This window comes from Zeugodacus cucurbitae, chromosome 4 (genome assembly GCF_028554725.1).
Source record: "Zeugodacus cucurbitae isolate PBARC_wt_2022May chromosome 4, idZeuCucr1.2, whole genome shotgun sequence".
Lineage (NCBI taxonomy): Eukaryota > Metazoa > Arthropoda > Insecta > Diptera > Tephritidae > Zeugodacus > Zeugodacus cucurbitae.
In genome coordinates this window covers 66,125,240-66,142,527 of record NC_071669.1, presented here as the reverse complement: position 1 = coordinate 66,142,527, position 17,288 = coordinate 66,125,240, and the positions used below count along the sequence as shown (strand labels likewise).

The 17,288-nt window shown below is 40.5% G+C and overlaps 2 protein-coding genes across 2 annotated transcripts; one reads left to right on the top strand and one right to left on the bottom strand.

The window, feature by feature from the left end:
* The first annotated feature begins 5,594 nt into the window (after nt 1–5,594).
* LOC105215103 (uncharacterized) lies at nt 5,595–12,424 on the top strand. The gene is made up of 2 exons (XM_011188867.3): nt 5,595–6,588; nt 6,652–12,424. Exon 2 carries the CDS (start codon nt 6,993–6,995, stop codon nt 12,072–12,074), a length of 5,082 nt encoding a protein of 1,693 aa, XP_011187169.1. The 5' UTR covers nt 5,595–6,588; nt 6,652–6,992; the 3' UTR covers nt 12,075–12,424.
* A 1,324-nt stretch (nt 12,425–13,748) lies between these two features.
* On the bottom strand, nt 13,749–17,074 carry LOC105214752 (leucine--tRNA ligase, mitochondrial). Its single transcript, XM_011188353.3, has 7 exons — nt 16,834–17,074; nt 16,320–16,772; nt 15,102–16,235; nt 14,837–15,041; nt 14,528–14,778; nt 14,226–14,459; nt 13,749–14,161 (listed from the first exon to the last, which is right to left on the bottom strand). Exons 1-7 carry the CDS (start codon nt 16,921–16,923, stop codon nt 13,913–13,915), a joined length of 2,616 nt encoding a protein of 871 aa, XP_011186655.1. The 5' UTR covers nt 16,924–17,074; the 3' UTR covers nt 13,749–13,912.
* Between the last annotated feature and the right edge of the window lie 214 nt (nt 17,075–17,288).

Here is a 17,288-nt window from a genome sequence, read left to right as displayed (position 1 = left end):
ATATATAGTAGGTGAGCATTCAACACAGGTATTGTTGCCTATATGTACCGAAGTATTTGTGAATTATCCCAATCGACACTCAACAATTTTCGTAATTGAGATGAATGATTTCCCTACGCCAAAAAAATTAAGACAACATTAATACAAGGAGGTGCACAAGTGCTGGAATTGCGTAGGAAAAGAGCAAAACTAGAAAACACTACAAAAGTCCTTAGCCACTTACGGAAATGACCATTGAGCATGGATGACCAGTTGGCTGCCCATTTGTTGTCGTAAAACGGAGACTCGTTCGTACACCGACAATTGTTGCAAAATGAACATACAGCATATACACTTTTGTTGCCTGCTTGTATACATATATATATGTGTGTATGTAAGTGTAGTGCTTTTGTTGTTGCTTCGGTTTTTGTTACACATCATTCCAATTACAGTTAGTTTGCTGGTATGTATATGTGTATGCATAAAGCTTGAGTTCCAGGGGCAATAGCTTAAAAACTAGTCATACCCGTAAGTGCAAATTGCAGACAGTCTGAGGATAAAAGTATGTAAGCACAAAAACAACAAGAAAAATACGACTACTATTTACAAGGCATACCGTTGTAATTCCACACCCCAACAGTGGCTCTAACATGCGAGACTCATTCGTTACTATCCCCCAGGTCGCCACTCTTGCAACCGATTTTTATTAACGTTTCAAATACACTGCAAAAGCAACACTGTGTTTGCATGCACTTAACGGTACATATGTACTCGTATGGTACACATGCAACAGCACTGATATCTTAAGCGTGCGCTTTCGTCTTAGTTACGAACGATTCGTAGCGTTCGCTTGTAAATTGTACGATGGCAAATCCTCGACCATAAACTGTCTGGCATACCATTGGATTGTGTAAATAAATTGCTCCTTTTAAGTTGTTGCATGCAACAAGCCGGCTTTTGTTTCACCTTCACCAACACTTTGATGTACCGTTTGTTGACTTTGCATGCGAACCTGTTGTTGCTATGTACTCGTATACGAGTATACATACTCAAGTGGACTACATAGCAATGCAATAGTGTAGTGTTATGTATTTGTTGTTTTTGTTGCTTAGGTATCATCTTCCAAGCCTCATACTTTTTTGCCCTAATCACTGGTAGTAATTGCAATAAAATTTGTGGATGCAATAGTTCGGTATTAGTGGTAAATTAGGTTGTGATAATGAAGATATAAACTCGTGGGAATATATACACATATACCAGGACAGCTACAGTTATGTGGACGATGAGTACTGTAGTAAAAAATGGAGTCAGAGCCAATCTATCGATCACACTGAGTAGAACGATGGATTCTATAAAGAGAAAAAAAGAGTTGGAGAGAGAGAGTGAGATGGAAGAAGATAAGAGAGAAAGAGAGAGGTAAATAGGGGAGAAATATAATGGAGAGGGAGATATATTAGATAGCATTTGCTGGGATATCTGAGCATAAGTCAATCTACCATTAGATACTTTTTTGGGCGACCGTTTGACAGTAAAATACATTAGTACGTGACGTCATGAAGGCAAGAAAATTAAAATTTGACAGATATACAGTATACTCTCGAAAAGTAAATCGATTGGTATTTTGGGTAATTTACTTTTTCGAATAATTTACTTTTCCAATTATATACATAAATTATCTGTTTTTATAATATTAAATGCATTTTTAAACTTAAAAAATTCATTCATTTATTTGATTCAATAAAACATATGGATTTACATGAAAAACATATTTACATTTACATACATACATAAGTATTTACTATGAAGAGAAAAAATCGTGAATATTCTTTTGTTTTTTATACTCTCGCAACAAAAGTTGCTAAAGAGAGTATTATAGTTTTGTTCACCTAACGGTTGTTTGTAAGTCATAAAACTAAACGAGTTAGATATAGGGTTATATATATCAAAATGATCAGGGTGACGAGACGAGTCAAAATCCGAATGTCTGTCTGTCCGTCCGTCCGTCTGTCCGTGCAACGGATAACTTGAGTAAAAATTGAGATATCTTAACGAAACTTGGAACACGTATTCCTTGGCACCCTGAGGAGGTTGCTTTCGAAAATGGGCAAGATCGGACCATTGCCACGCCCATAAAATGGCGAAAACCAAAAACTTATAAAGAGTCATAACTAAGCCATAAATAAAGTTATGAAAATAAAATTTGGAACATAGGATAGTATTAGGGAGGGGCACATTTGGATGTAATTTTTTTGGAAAAGTGGGAGTGACCCCGCCCTCAAATATGTTTTTTGTATGTAACTCGCAAACCAATAAAGTTGCAGTTGTGTCTTTCAGCCGTTTCCTCATACAGGCCAAAAATGAAAGAAATCGGATAATAACCACGCCCACCTCCCATACAAAGGTTAGGTTGAAAATGACTAAAAGTGGGTTAACTCACTAACGAGAAACGTCAGAAACACTAAATTTTACATAAGAAATAGCAGAAGGATTTTTTTACAAAATGAAAAATGGGCGTGGCATCTCCCACTTATGGGTCAAAAACCATATCTCAGGAACTACTCGACCGATCAATGAAATTCGGTATATAATACTTTCTTGACAACCTGATGACACATGTAAAAAATGGATGAAATCGGTTCATAACCACGACAACTTCCCATATAACTCAATTTTGAACTCCATCTGAATCGTTCACTTTATAATGTATACATAAGGAACCAATGAAGATAGCGGAATTAAACTTTACACAAATAGTACATATCATCTCTGGCTTCACTTGAGAAAAAATTGTCGAAAGCGGAATATAACTTTTCAAGACCCTAGATATCGGACATGTTGAACTCAGCGCCTAAGGGTAAATTTTAACCGAAAGTGTTGGTAAATCTCTTAGATAATTTAATGTAATTCAGAGTAAATTGTTTTCTTCTAATAGTGTGTCTCTGTTCCAAAAATTATTAAAATCGGATAATAACATCTCCTAGCTCCCATGTACCTAATTATAGGTTTTTCAAAAATACGGTGGGCTTTAATCTACATATATGTAGTGGTTAATATGTGAGATACTATATCTTTGCCAAATTAAGTGCGTGTATAGTGTACCTAGCTGGTGAAAATGAATGAAATCGGTTCAGGAATTACCTCAGCCCTCATACACTATATAGGACGATTTTCGTTATTCTATTAAACTTTGTGCCGAATTTATAGGTAAATTTGGGTGTTATCTTATTAAAATTTCTTCAATAAATTGCGAGAGTATTAAATGTTCGGTTGCACCCGAACTTAGCCTTTCCTTACTTGTTTTCTTTTGCAATATATTTTCTGACCATTTTTGTACGACAATTCAAAAACTCTAACACCTGATTTGCATCGTTTTCATTTTTAAACCAGTGGATCAAGTCTCAAATCACACTCTCTGAAAAGTAAATTAAAAAATTTACTTTTTCGAGGTGCATGTGTAATCTTAAAGGTGATTAACTTTTCCGCGATTATTTACTTTCTGAGAATTAACTTTTCGAGAGTATACTGTACATTTTGCACACATTTTAATGGAGAGAAATATGGCAGGTTTTACTTGCTCGAGGATCGACAGCAATGCAGCGGAATAAAGAGGAAAGTTAAAAGAAAAAAGGAATGAAAACTATTTCTTATCTTTTACATTCTTAGTGTTTTATATGGCGGGTTTTGGAACTTACAGAGATAGTTGTCGAATAGTTCTGGATGACTGGATATCAGATGTCATGAGGATATATGTATGTTGTTAGACGAGAGATTGACTGTCTGACGACTCACTGTCAGGTTAGTTAAAAGAGGCCTTTAAATAATTTAATATTTAATTGTACTAACCTTTCTCTTTAACACTAACTGCTGCAAATATATACCATTATAGAAAACTATAAAACCCTTTCATATGTGCAAATCTACACACATTCCTATAAACCAAAGCATATAATGTATGAATACGATGAATACATTATCTACAATCTATCTACACACGTCATTTATTATGCAAATCTGTGCCAAGTGTCTCATTTGTTAATGGCCTCAAGTGCTATCAGCTTTAAATGCTCATCATCCACCAAATTACATCCAACCAACGTCCCTGACCCATATTTGATGCACAATCGCCAGTGAGCGAGTAGAAAATAAAAGAGATACTCGTGCGTACTCTTGTGTTGGGTAAATGTAGATGCAAACATAGCCTCAAATGTATGTATGTGTGTACTTAGGTATTCTCCAGCGACGAATGTGATAAAAAACGTTTTATTTAATTTCGACCATTAAAATTGAAATTTAATGTATAACTTGTGTATGTTTTCAATTGCATTGGAAGACTAAAGCGCATGCTGGTATATTAGATATGAATGAAGTGTACTTTTATAGCGCTGAAGGATTTTAATTTCAATAAAAATATTGTGCAACAACAAAAAGGTTGGAATAATTATACAAAATGACCTCGATGCATATGTTTGAGGTGCGTCACCTTGGGTCGAAATTTAAATATTACGACAGGTTAATTCTCTCCGTATTGGAAACACTTGTAGGGAGGAATTGGGATTCATAGATAGTGTCGAATTGGCAACACTTCCATTAACTCGCTTTCACTGACTTGCTTTATTGAGTTCGGGAAAGGAAATAGTTCGCGGGAAACAACGCCGCAGCCAACTTCGCTCGAAACACCAAAAACTAGACAATCGAAAGATAGCAAGCGTAAGTATAACTCAAGAATCCGTTCAGAAATCCCTCTCACCTACTGTGAAGTAAAGCGCATCGGTTATCTGAAACAAAAATGGGACCTTAAATGTTTAGACGTCTGGTATATATCTCAGACAAACAAATTGCAAATATTTTGACGGAAAAACCTTCAGGAAAATCTTAAGCTTGTTGAGCGTTCTTTTCGCCACATACGAGTATAATTTGAGATAATGGACATAATTATATAAATGTTGTTCGTTCAACACGATTATGTCAATGAACTAACTTTTCCAGTCATTATGCTAATACACATGTTTTACTCCCACTCCTACATTTTTATTCGTAAGGATTTGTTTAGAGTGTTTCGACACAATATAGTCATATGTGAAAAACATAACATAACTATTTGACAGCACACGCATAGATAAATTGCAAAGTCACAAAGAAATTACTGACTCGTTTAGCAACCTAGTTAAAATTCATCATATACGTATGCAAATGCCTGTCCTAAATTTGGAGCTATGCTGATGGGTCGGTAAGAAATTTTAAGGAAAAATACTCGATCTAACTTGATATATTAATTAAATATAATGGCAAAAATTCGAGAGTCTCTTTGTAGTGACGTCAAACTAGTGATACTTGAGAAAAACGCTCTCTGAAAACAACTAATTAATTTTTATGACAATAAAGTTACTGATATGGTCGAATCTTCTAGAATATAAGACAGATTGTACGAGAAACTAAACTTTTAGTAGTTTCACGCTATCCAATGGTGCATTTATAGAACAAAGAGGGAAGAAGGATGACAAAAACGGTATTAGGAGAGAGATTGAAAGAGAGAGAAAGAAAGGTAGAGAGAGAAAAGGAAAGAGAGAGAAAGAAAGAGAGAGAGATAGAATATAGAGTTAGAGAATGTTACAATTCAAATAGGATAAAATTGGATCCAGTAGATCTAGTGCCTAAAACAAACATTACAAAAACAAACTTCGACATCGAAATAAAAGAAAATTCGATTTTGATAACCCTTTAGACCATTAGAATACTACGAAGAAGGAAATCGTTAAATATATTAACCTGTTGAACATAATGACACAATTAACGACGTTATCCTCGATGAGGTGAGTACTTGACTGATTACACTTTGTACTGCTCCTCAGTCCACTACCTCCCATACCCTCTACACCCATACATCACATAGATATGAGCACGCGCTGCCACACACGCACTCTTCACTGCATGCCAGATAACTCCAAGCTTGTTGCGGTATTTGCTAACATGTCACAAGTAACACCCTTACCCCGGCAGCGTTGCATATCCATAGGAGCACGCAAATAGCACAGCGAAATAAACAAACTCGCACAACTTGACGCTAAGTAATAACCGAGAGCGGAATGCATATGAAAACAGTTAGGAAATTGATGAAAACTGTCGTGACTATGCAAACGGAATTGGCCGGATTCGGCAGATTGACTACGAATGGAGGAAGTTGGGCGCAGGGCAGGAAATGCGAATGAGTGTTTTGATTTGTTTTTGCCCTTTTTTTCTTGTTTTTTTTCGACAACATATCGAATTTGGTTTAGACGGGCTATAGCAACCGCACATAACCCCAATAAACAAACTAATAAAACAACATGGCTCGAGCAGCGAGCGAACGAGCAAGCAACGAAGCGAAAATACTTGCAAACGCAATGGAAACGCGGCGCGTCAAGTAACAAAAGAACGCACGCTGGAAAAACAAATACGAAGTGGGTGGACTCGAATCTCAGGTATTTTCTCAGCGACTTTTTTTCAAATCCGACGACAAACGCAAGCAAAATATAGTGGCTGCTAAATTAAGAATTGCGTCCAGGATAACGCAGGAGAAGCTGAGCGGTGTGGTGACGCCAGTGAAGTGGACGGTACACTTTGCTGGCTACGGTGGGTATCATTGTGCAAATGCGAACTTCCAATTGAGGGTTTTGTAGAAAATTTTTATTGCAGAAACTTTGGCAAATGCAGCGAAGTTATTACTATTTGTAAGGCAGCGCCAAAGCAAGTCACCAAAGTTGCGCAATAACGCAAGTTCAGAGTTCAGCGAGAGTGCAGTGTAAAGTTTGCAGTAGTAGCTACCGCACAACGCTGGCAGGCAAATCAATTGCAGCACCAAATACAATATTAGTCAAAGCACAAACTATGCATCTAAGATTGCTGTAGCACTATGCCGAGTTGTGTGAACTTTGGTAAACACACAGTTGCGGTGGCGGCGGTAGCGACGCAAGGGTACGCACGAAGCAGATACGCACAGCAACGCAGTGCGCTGATAGGCGAACACATATAACGACATGTCCATTTCAAAGTTACGCAGCCGACACGCAGTACTGACGCGGCAGGAGCACATCAAAAGCCCGAGCAGTGGCGGCAGCGCCAGCGGTGGTGGTGGTGGTGTTTGTCGTGCTAATATCACTGTTGCCGCGAACGCGGATGCCGTCCAAATACATAAAACTGCCAAATCTTCAACGCACGCTGCCACCACAAAACATCCGAATGCTGCAGCAGTGAATGCGGTCATAAGCACCACTGCCACCGCAATCTCGACTGCTGCGCCACAGCAGTCATCGCATCAACTCACAACGCAAGCTGCACAAACCTATGTACCTCAGACATCACTGCTGAAAATCGAGCCATTTGTTCCTAGTCTAACGACGCGCCTACGCCGCAACTTTGGACGCTCTTACACCACACTGAGCAGCACAGCGCCGGCGAATGCAGCGGCTAGCAGTTGTGGCAACAACAAACGTAAAGGCGCTAATAATACAAATGCCGCAAATGCGCTCAACTCACCGCTGTTGGGTGCCGCCATAGATAGCAAACTCGCCAAAGCGAATGCCGCAAGTACGCGCGCCGCCGTTGCCGCACGCTTGCGACGCAATCCAGTGCATGCGATTGTAACGCGTCAACGTTCAAAATCCACCTCCTCGTCCGCCTCGAATCGACCGGCAACGGCGCAACGTAATTTGTCACCAAATATGTTGTTGAATGGTGAGCAAAGCGGCGCGGCGGCGGCAGTTGCATGCGCGTCTAATGGGGGTGATAGCGGGAATAGCAGCGCCAGCGGAAATGGCAATGGAGGTAGCAATAGCAATGCGGCTGTTGTTACGCTACAGCCGAATGGTATTTGTCGTATTACGCGCGCGGCGCAGGAGCGTGATAAGCAACCGGATCGCATTAATTATGATCGACGCGGCCTGAGCGCAATACCGATATTCGAGCATGAAACACAGCTGCGCCTGCTATCGCTACAACATAATCTCATCAATATTTTTCACATACCAAAAGAAGAGCCATTACTAGCACCGGCGCCAGCGCCACTACCGCCCGGCACAGTAACCGCAACAATACACGCAGAAGGTTCCCACTCTCCGGAAGTACCAACTGAGCTGTTGGGCAGCGATCAAAATGCGCTCGAAATAACTAACGGCGTATGTTCACCAAAACCGTTGCGTCGCCAAAATGAACGCGTGGCTGTTGGACGAATAAACGGCATTGTTGGTTCAACTTCCGCGGCCGGTGTACGCCTAGCCCATGCTTTGCGCCCAGCGTGCGTGCGACAATTGAATGGCAATGTGATAACACCACCGCCACCACCACCCACACCACTAGGACAATTACAACAACAACTGCCACATGCAGCGCCACATCAGATTTATCAACAATTGCTGCAACAGCGCTTGGGCGCCGTAAGCAATAACGGTAATGCGCTGAAAAACCTACACTACAATGCGCCGTTACTGCCGCTGGCGCGTCAACCGACACCCTGCCGTTTCGCGCTCAAACGCTCCAAAAGCTTTGTGTCTAATGTGCCACGAAATCTGCAAAGCATACAACAAAATCTGCTAAAGACGCAATTGGCGCGTGTCAAGCTGGGCGCCGCGGGTGCTGAAGCGCATCTAAAGAGTTTCGATTCGAGCACCAGTAACAGTGCGCTTACCAACACTACAGATTCCTCACCCTCCTCCATTTTGGCAACATCAACGATAAACACAAACGGCACCACATTCGTCGGCAGCGACCGCGAAGAGGATGATCCGCTGCAGCAGTTGACCGTTAAGAATCGACAATTGGTCGCGTCTTATGGTATGATCTTCCAGCACTTAGTCTTTCTCGATCTCTACGACAATCAAATCGAGCGCATAGGCAACTTGGACGGACTGCCCACACTTTCCGTGCTGTTGCTCGGTAAAAATCGTCTCACCGATATCAGCGGTCTCGCCTCGCTAAGGCAAACGCTGCGCGTACTCGACCTGCATGGCAATAAAATCTCGAGCATCGCTGGCAAGCTCAGTTGTCTGCAAGAGCTGAAGTCACTCAATTTGGCTGGTAATTTGTTACGTCAAATTGGACCGAATGACTTCGCCGGTTTGACGCAATTGCGCGAACTCAATTTGAAGCGCAATAAAATCAAGCGCATCAATGGCTTTCACCACCTCAGCGCATTGGAGCGACTCTGGTTGTGCCACAATGAGTTGCATCGTGTGGACGATATGGCGTCGATTGCTAAAGCAACAAATTTACTGGAAGTAACCATAGAGAATAATCCGGTCTCGCTGGCGGGCGATTGTGTCTCCTTCTTGGTTAGCTACTTGCCACGCCTACAAACGCTTAGTCAAATGCCAATTACCGAACAAGTGCGCGCGGCTGCAATGTCTTGGCGACGCAATAAAGAGATTTCGGACACGCATTATGCACACCTCACGCCCGACGCTTATCAGTGTATCAAACGTGAAGAGGTCATATCGAATGCGCGCACAAACTGGGAGTTGCTAAGGTCACAGCAGACACTGCAACAAAGTGCCGCATTGCAAAGGCAGACACAACAGAGATCACCAACACCGACACAAACTACATACACGACAGTGCCGCGTATTGCCAAACCCAGCGAGTTGGCGCGCATAAGTGAGTCTAACGAGGCGGTGGCGGAGACGACCGAGGAAGGGGCTGGCGCACTTGTGGCCACTGGGTTGGATACAGAATTACAAGAGTTCATTAAATTGCCGCCCATACAGCAGCAAGAACAGCCACAGCAGCAACAACAAGAACACAGACAACGACAAATCGAGCTGCAGCAGACGCAGACATCCGCACAAACGCGCGCACAGCCAACAAAATCAGGCCAGACGTCAATAGCTAAGCCTAATCCGGCTGATAGAGGACCGGCGCTGCCGCCGCCACCGACAACTCTACAGACTAAACTACATAATGTAGAACCAACGCCGCCGCATAATGTGAGCAACGATGTCAAGCACAGTGTAAGCAAAAACAACAATGTTGACATTAACAATAGTAACACCAACAACAACAGTGCGCGTTTTTCTGGCTCATCGGGTTCGAGTTTGGGGCCCAATGTACACTCTTCATCCAGCTGCTTCAGCTCGGACAATGAGGATTCCACCGAGTTAGCGGCACAACAACGCGTCACACGCACACATAAATACCAAAAGACTGTGGGACAAAAACAACAGCGACGGCGTGGCAACAACAACAATGATTGTAGCGGTGACAATGCAGTTGGGCGCAGAAAAACTGATGCGACGCAAAAGGCAGGCGATTTGAAGTCGACAAATGAGCCTGGTAATACTGATGCTGCTGGGACAGCGGCAAACAAAGTCAACAGCGCAACGGCGATGGCGCAAGTAGCTAGTGTCAGCGGCGACCTAGTGACTAAAGCGGGTGGAGAATTGCAAGCGGCTGGTATAACCGCAAAGCAAAAGCCAACAACAAATGATGACAATGCAAGCGACACACGCCATTTGCCAACACAAACGCCAACGCAGGCGGCAGCGGCAGCAAATGGCACAGCAAAGGCGGGCGAGTCCATCACTCAGGCGAACAGTAGTAACTCATCAGCGCTCTTGCCCAGCCGCACCGCTACTAATGCTAGCAAAACAACAATGGTGCAACAAAAAGTTAGCAGTGCAACAACAACAACTGCTGCGACTAGTATTACCACTTCAGTTGTAAGTGCCACAGCGCAAATTACAAACCACGGTGGCTTACTAAGTTTGGGCTTTAAAGAGCCAGCGAACACGGCTGCTGTCCAGCCGCCACAACAGACAAATGGCACAGCGTCGGGTTTTGTAGGCGCAACGACGCGCACACCATGTCGCCGTCTAACGAGGTCACAGACAATCGTGGGCGCCAGCAATGGTGGCACAAATAACAGTACTACCACCGCAGCTAATAACGGCAATGAGCCGTGTGGCGGCAAGCGCACAGCTAATAATGGCAGCAAACCGGCCACAAACGCCGCAGCGACGCCGTGCAATGGTCAAGCGTCAGCACAGCCGACTGTCACTTGCATCGTGGCGCCACCGCCAATCAACACGAGCAACAACAACAACAGCAACACGTCAGGCGGCCAACGCGCGTCGGCCGTCAACAAAACGGAACGTGAGACACGTGAACGCGAACGCGAACAGGGCGGTGACTATCTCATCGAGATTTGTGGCCGCTACCTGAATGTGTACGGTCAAGGCGCTCTGCGCTACATTGACAAACAGTGGAACGCAGCGAAGGCGCAGGATGTGCACACGCTCAACTTTAGCTACATCAATTTCAACAATATCGCCGCCACCGTGTTGGCGCGCATCAAGTCACGCTTCCCAAATGCCGAAAATTTCGTTTTTCGCGAAACGAATATTGAGTTTATCGGCCAGCTGAATGCATTAGGCGAACTGCAAGGCATCAGTGCGCTCACCATCGATCCGGAGGGAAATGCAATTACCACAAAGGATTTGTGGCGCGAATACGCCATTTATCGACTGTCGCACTGGGGGCTTAAGCTGATCAATGGTGTTGCGGTCACGGAGGCGGACATCGAGGCGTCCAATACACTGTATGAGGGTCTCTCCGATTTGGTGTTGTGGGCGATGCCGGCATCCATGTTGCAGCCGCTGCTGGCACGTTTGCGGCTAGACGAAACATGTACGGCCAGCAAAATGTCGCCCAAAGAGTGGCTAATGAAGCCGGAAAACAAATCACTGCGCCTCGTTGTTGGCAAAGAGGCGCTACAATGGAAAAAGCCCAACACCAACGCGTCGACTACGACTAATGCCAATAACGGCGGCAACAATGTCAACGGTATTAGTGGCCAGCACCAACAGCCAATGCCGTATGCCGTGAGCGCTGAGTCCAGTGTAGGCGTAGGCGTCAATACAAATGCCAACATCAATACGCTTAGTGTGCGCGAACGCGGACGCTTGCACTTTGCCACCATGCTGGAGAACACCGTGAATGCTGTGCAGAAAGTGCATATGCTGGAAACGTTGTGGCCCAACATGCTCTTGGATATTGTACGCAACGCGCTGCTCGATTACTCACATCTCGACGAATATTTACACAGTGTTATGGACGAAATCATGAAGTGACAAATACAAAGCGCGTGCATTGTGTGGACGAATTGGCGGCGCGCGGCTACGTGGCTGTTGGGCCGTGGCGTCCATTGTGTGGGCGCTTGTACACTTGTATGGAGGCGCCGCTAGCATAAATTAATGTCACTTGTTTTTCGTGTTCATTTGCTGTGCAAATTGCCATTGTCTTTAGCAATACAATAACTCTAGACGTGCTCCAAGCGAATTTAGTTCAACCCAATACACCTACATAGATTAGCTAATGATCTACTGATTATACAGTTATACATACATACATATATAGTTAATAGAATGTAGTTGAATAAAATTTGTAGCTCAATTTATAATATAATAATAAACGATTGATATGGAAGCATAATACAACTGTCTAATTTAATGCTTTTGTAATTCTAATACTAATTTCCATAAAATGAAGATGTATCTAAAGATTAGAACTAATAATGAAACTCTCTTTGAAATTTTCAATAATTAAGACGAAATTTGGTTATAGGCATTTCATATAAAATTAATTAATAAATTGTTAATATATATAAAGAAAATTTATTGATTGATTATCTGAATTTAATTTAGTCAATTAGCAAATTTTCGGCATACAGTATTTTTGCTAATTGGCTCATTTAATGAAACTCTCTTTGAAATTTTCAATAATTATGACGAAATTTGGTTATAGGCATTTCATATAAAATTAATTAATAAATGTTTAATATAAAGAAAATTTATTAATTGATTCAATTAAGGTGCATTCTGAAATTAATTTAGTCAAATAGCATAATTTCGACATAATTTTTTTTTTTGCTAATTGACTCATTTAATGGTGTTTCTGAGACTACAATTTCTTAATTTCATCAATGAGCAAATTATTGATATAGGGAAAATGCCTAATTGACACAATTTAAAGTATGTATGAAAAGCCAAATTTGAGAATGTTCGACATATTGAAAGATTACTAATTGACTCAATAGAAATTTTCTGTACATCAAAAATTAAAAAAAAAATTAAATTATGGAATTTAGCTAATTAAATCAATTTTTAAAAATTATAATCAGGGACCGTAACTCTTATGACTTTTATCAAAAAAAAAAACAAAAAATAAAAGTTATTTTTGATTTTTATTTTTTTAGATCAAAAAATAAGAATTATTTTTGATTTTTATATTTTTAAATCAATCAATCAATCAAATAACTTTTATTTTTGACCTAAAAAAATAAAAATCAAAAATAACTTTTATTTTTGATCTAAATATATAAAAATCAAAATTTAAAAATCATACAATATTTCGCATATAGTTCACCTAAAAATCATGATGGTGTAATCAAAACTTTTCTACGATGTTCCTTAATGTATGATTTTTGTGATTGAAAATTGTAAAATAACTCTTATTTCCGGTCCCTGATTATAATTAATTGAGAAACTCATTACAATGCAAATATACTTGTTATTAAAAAAATATTATAATTGAGTCAATTTAACTTCAATGCAGTTAATTAATTGAGAATTGAGTGAAGGTAATAATTAAATTTTGATAAATAAATAAATGAAGTTATTTTAAGTATTTCCGTTTAATTAATTTTGAAGTTAAATGAGATTAAAATGCAAAATATTTAATGTGATTTACTAACCTTAATCTTTCTCAACAAATCTGCGTTGAACATTCTATTTACTATTCATACCATTTTGATAAGATTTTTATTATTGCATTAAAATTGTCAGCAACCATTTAATAAATATAACTCGCTCCATTACAATTAGAACAACTTAGATAAATATTACCACTTACAAAATAAAGCTATTTACAACTAAATTAACTACACATAAACCATATTATTACATACAAATTACTTGTTAACAACCTCCTCATCGGAATTAGTTGCTTGCGCAGTAGATTGCTTAATTTTGTCAACATAAATATTCAATATAGCCTCAATACCCGGATAGAGTACGAAATTTGTCGTACGTATCTTCTTATCGGTTAGATAGGAAGTAACAGATGCGGTGTTGAATGCAATATCCATTGCATCGTTATGTGTTATACGGTCCAAATTGCTGCGCGCCACTTTAATAGAGCAATTTTCAAAGCCATTCACCTATGCGAATTAGAGATTGACAATAATTATTAAAAACGAAAATATTTTACAAATTCTCTCATACTTTAATGGTTAAGTCCAGCTTATAATCGGCGTCAATATCTGGCCAACGCTGCTCCAAAACATCACGCTCCCATTGCAGTTCCGGCGTAGACGCGTTCAAACGATTTGGTATCGCTACGAATTTCGACCACAATTCCGAAGCGAAGTGTGGCGCCATTGGTGCGAGCATTATGATTTGACTGGATAATGCGCGTTCATATTGTGGACTAAAACGCACAATATGTTTGGGTGTGCGCTGTTTAAAGTAGATAAAAATGAAAAGTTATACAAAAAAATTAAAAAATATAGATCTCACTAATTTACCCGCAGCGAATTGGTTAGACCCTGCATCTTTGAGATAGCCACGCTCAATTGATGTGTATGGCGGTAGTTAAATGTGGCACCTTTCACGTAAAAGTTACGCGCGTCAAAGAGTTTATTATCTTCAACTTGAAACGCTTCACTTTTGGTGTCCACATTTTCCAAAGCAGCATCGCCCACAGCAGTACGCGCCGCATAAAAATCGTTCAAAGTTAACCAAAGACGCTTTTGCCAATTAAGTATGCCAGGGAAGGCTATTTAAAGGAAGTAAGTTAAGCAAGGATATCACAGATTAGTAAAAAATATTTTTACTTGCGCTAGACCAGTTCCGATGCGATGTTGGCGCCACATCAGCCAGCGATATCAAGCGTGTAGTATCAGTACCATATTCCTTAAACATATCTGTGGGATCAACACCATTGAACTTGGACTTCGACATTTTCTCCCACGTCATAACGACAGGCTCTTTGGTTTCCTTGAGAAGCGCTTGATTCTTTTTGGCATTCACAATCTCAACCTATTAAAACAAAAACAAAATTATTGTCATATAATTTCAGCTAGACTATCTCCAACGCACCTCGTCTTCTTTTACGTAGCGCCCTGAACCCTTAACCCGAAATGATCTACCCATAACCATACCTTGCACCAGTAAACGCGAAAAAGGTTCGGGTGTGGGAGATAGGCCACAACTATGCAGGAAGTGATTTACAAAACGCGCATAGTATAAATGCAGCACTGCATGCTCTTTGCCACCAATATATAAATCAACAGGCATACATTTATTTACCAGTTCCTTATTTACCATATCACCAGTGTAGCTTGGATCTAAGAAACGCAGATAGTACCAGGAACTGTCGACAAATGTATCCATAGTATCAGTTTCACGTTTCGCTTCTGTATCGCCACAATTGGGACAAGTGCAGCGTAAAGATTCTTCGCGTTTTGTCTCCAGAATATTTTTGTCTGGCAGCACCACTGGCAGTTGCTGCTCAGGCACAGGTACGGCGCCACATTTATTACAGTGTATTATTGGTATGGGTGTGCCCCAGTAACGCTGACGTGATATCAGCCAATCTTGCAACTTGGAAGAAACGCGATAGCCACCAATTTTCAAACGTGTTGCCGCTTCTAAGACTTCTTCGCGCGCTGATTTAGCATTTATTGTTGTGGAAGTCTTTGTGTGCGCAAAAAATGCAAGTCCAAAGGTTTCCTGCAGTTCCTTGTCCTGTTCGCGAAAACTGGGCGCAGCTAAATATACATCACACTTCTCAGGAAAATCAGCCAAATCGCTAAAAATGACGGGTATGATAGTGCCAGCGAATGGATTTTCGACTGTTAGACGCGAGGCGTTGCTTAATTTGGATAAGTAATGATTTTGTTTTAAGACTATGAATGAATTTGGATCTTTCAAATGTTCCGGATTCCTAGTCCAAATGCGTAAGTAATTTGTTGCGGAAGTAAGTAGTTGAAATGCATAACCATCACAATCGCCAATCCAGTGGCGTTGCAAATTAATAATATCACGCCAATCTTGAAGTATTGGATCTTCCAAACCGTCCAGTAAGGCTTTGGCGTACGCTGTAGTGCGTATAAACCACTGATTTAGTAATTTCTTCTGTACTTTTGCACCTGAACGCCAAGAGCAACCATTTGCGTCTACTTGCTCATCAGCCAAAACAGTATTATCTACGGGATCCCAATTCACTAAAGCCTGGTTGTAGTGAAATGATATTCAGATTTGATTTAACACTTTAACATTTCAATATTTTTAAATTTTAATTCAATTCAATTTAACCTCATTTTGATATGCCAATCCTTTGTTGTAGAGCATCAAGAATAGTTTCTGCGTCCATTTGTAGTACTCTGGTGAACAAGTTGACATTTCATGTTTCCAATCAAACGAGCAACTTAAGGCTTGCAGTTGTTTCTTCATTTGCTCAATATTCGCATCGGTCCATTCGGCTGGCTCTACACCTCTCTGTATCGCTGCGTTCTCGGCAGGCAAACCAAAGGCATCCCAGCCAATGGGTTGAAATACATTTCGACCACACATACGATGAAAGCGTGCTACCGTATCGCTTATTGCATAAACTCTTACATGACCCATATGCAGCGTACCCGACGGGTATGGAAACATCGAAAGCACATAGAACTTATCATTTCGTGTTGGATCAAATTGCCCCTGTGACACTTGTGTACGCCAATGTGATTCTATTTCATGTTTTACATCATTTGTGAGCTCCGATACCTATTCAATAATAAATATGAATATTAAGCGAAATTTTGCTGGCGTGATAAGGAAGTTATACCTGAATGCCGGTTGCGCTTTGCGTTAAAAATCGCTTGCTATAAAAGTGTTTAAAATGCTGTAACAAACCTGAACGCAAAAGTAGCTGCATTTTTGAATTTTAATTTACTATTTCTAATTAAAATTCCGAATAAATGCAGCAGAATAAGAATTTGGTCAGAGTTTTCAAATGAACGTGCACTTTCACATCTGTAATTACAGCTGATTGGAAAAAGTAATAGATTGCAGTCATACACTGAATATAATCGCTACGCAAACCAGAAATATTTAAATTATTTAAAAATGTCTAATAAACCACACTTCGTTATAATAATAAATCCTTCAAATTTTCATAACTATATTAAATTCTTTATTTAAAAGAAAATAAGTTATGTATACTAATTTTTCTACGTTCATTGTTATATCAAACGATATTATGCACTATTTCTTTGCACAAATGTCCCTTACTAATAGCTA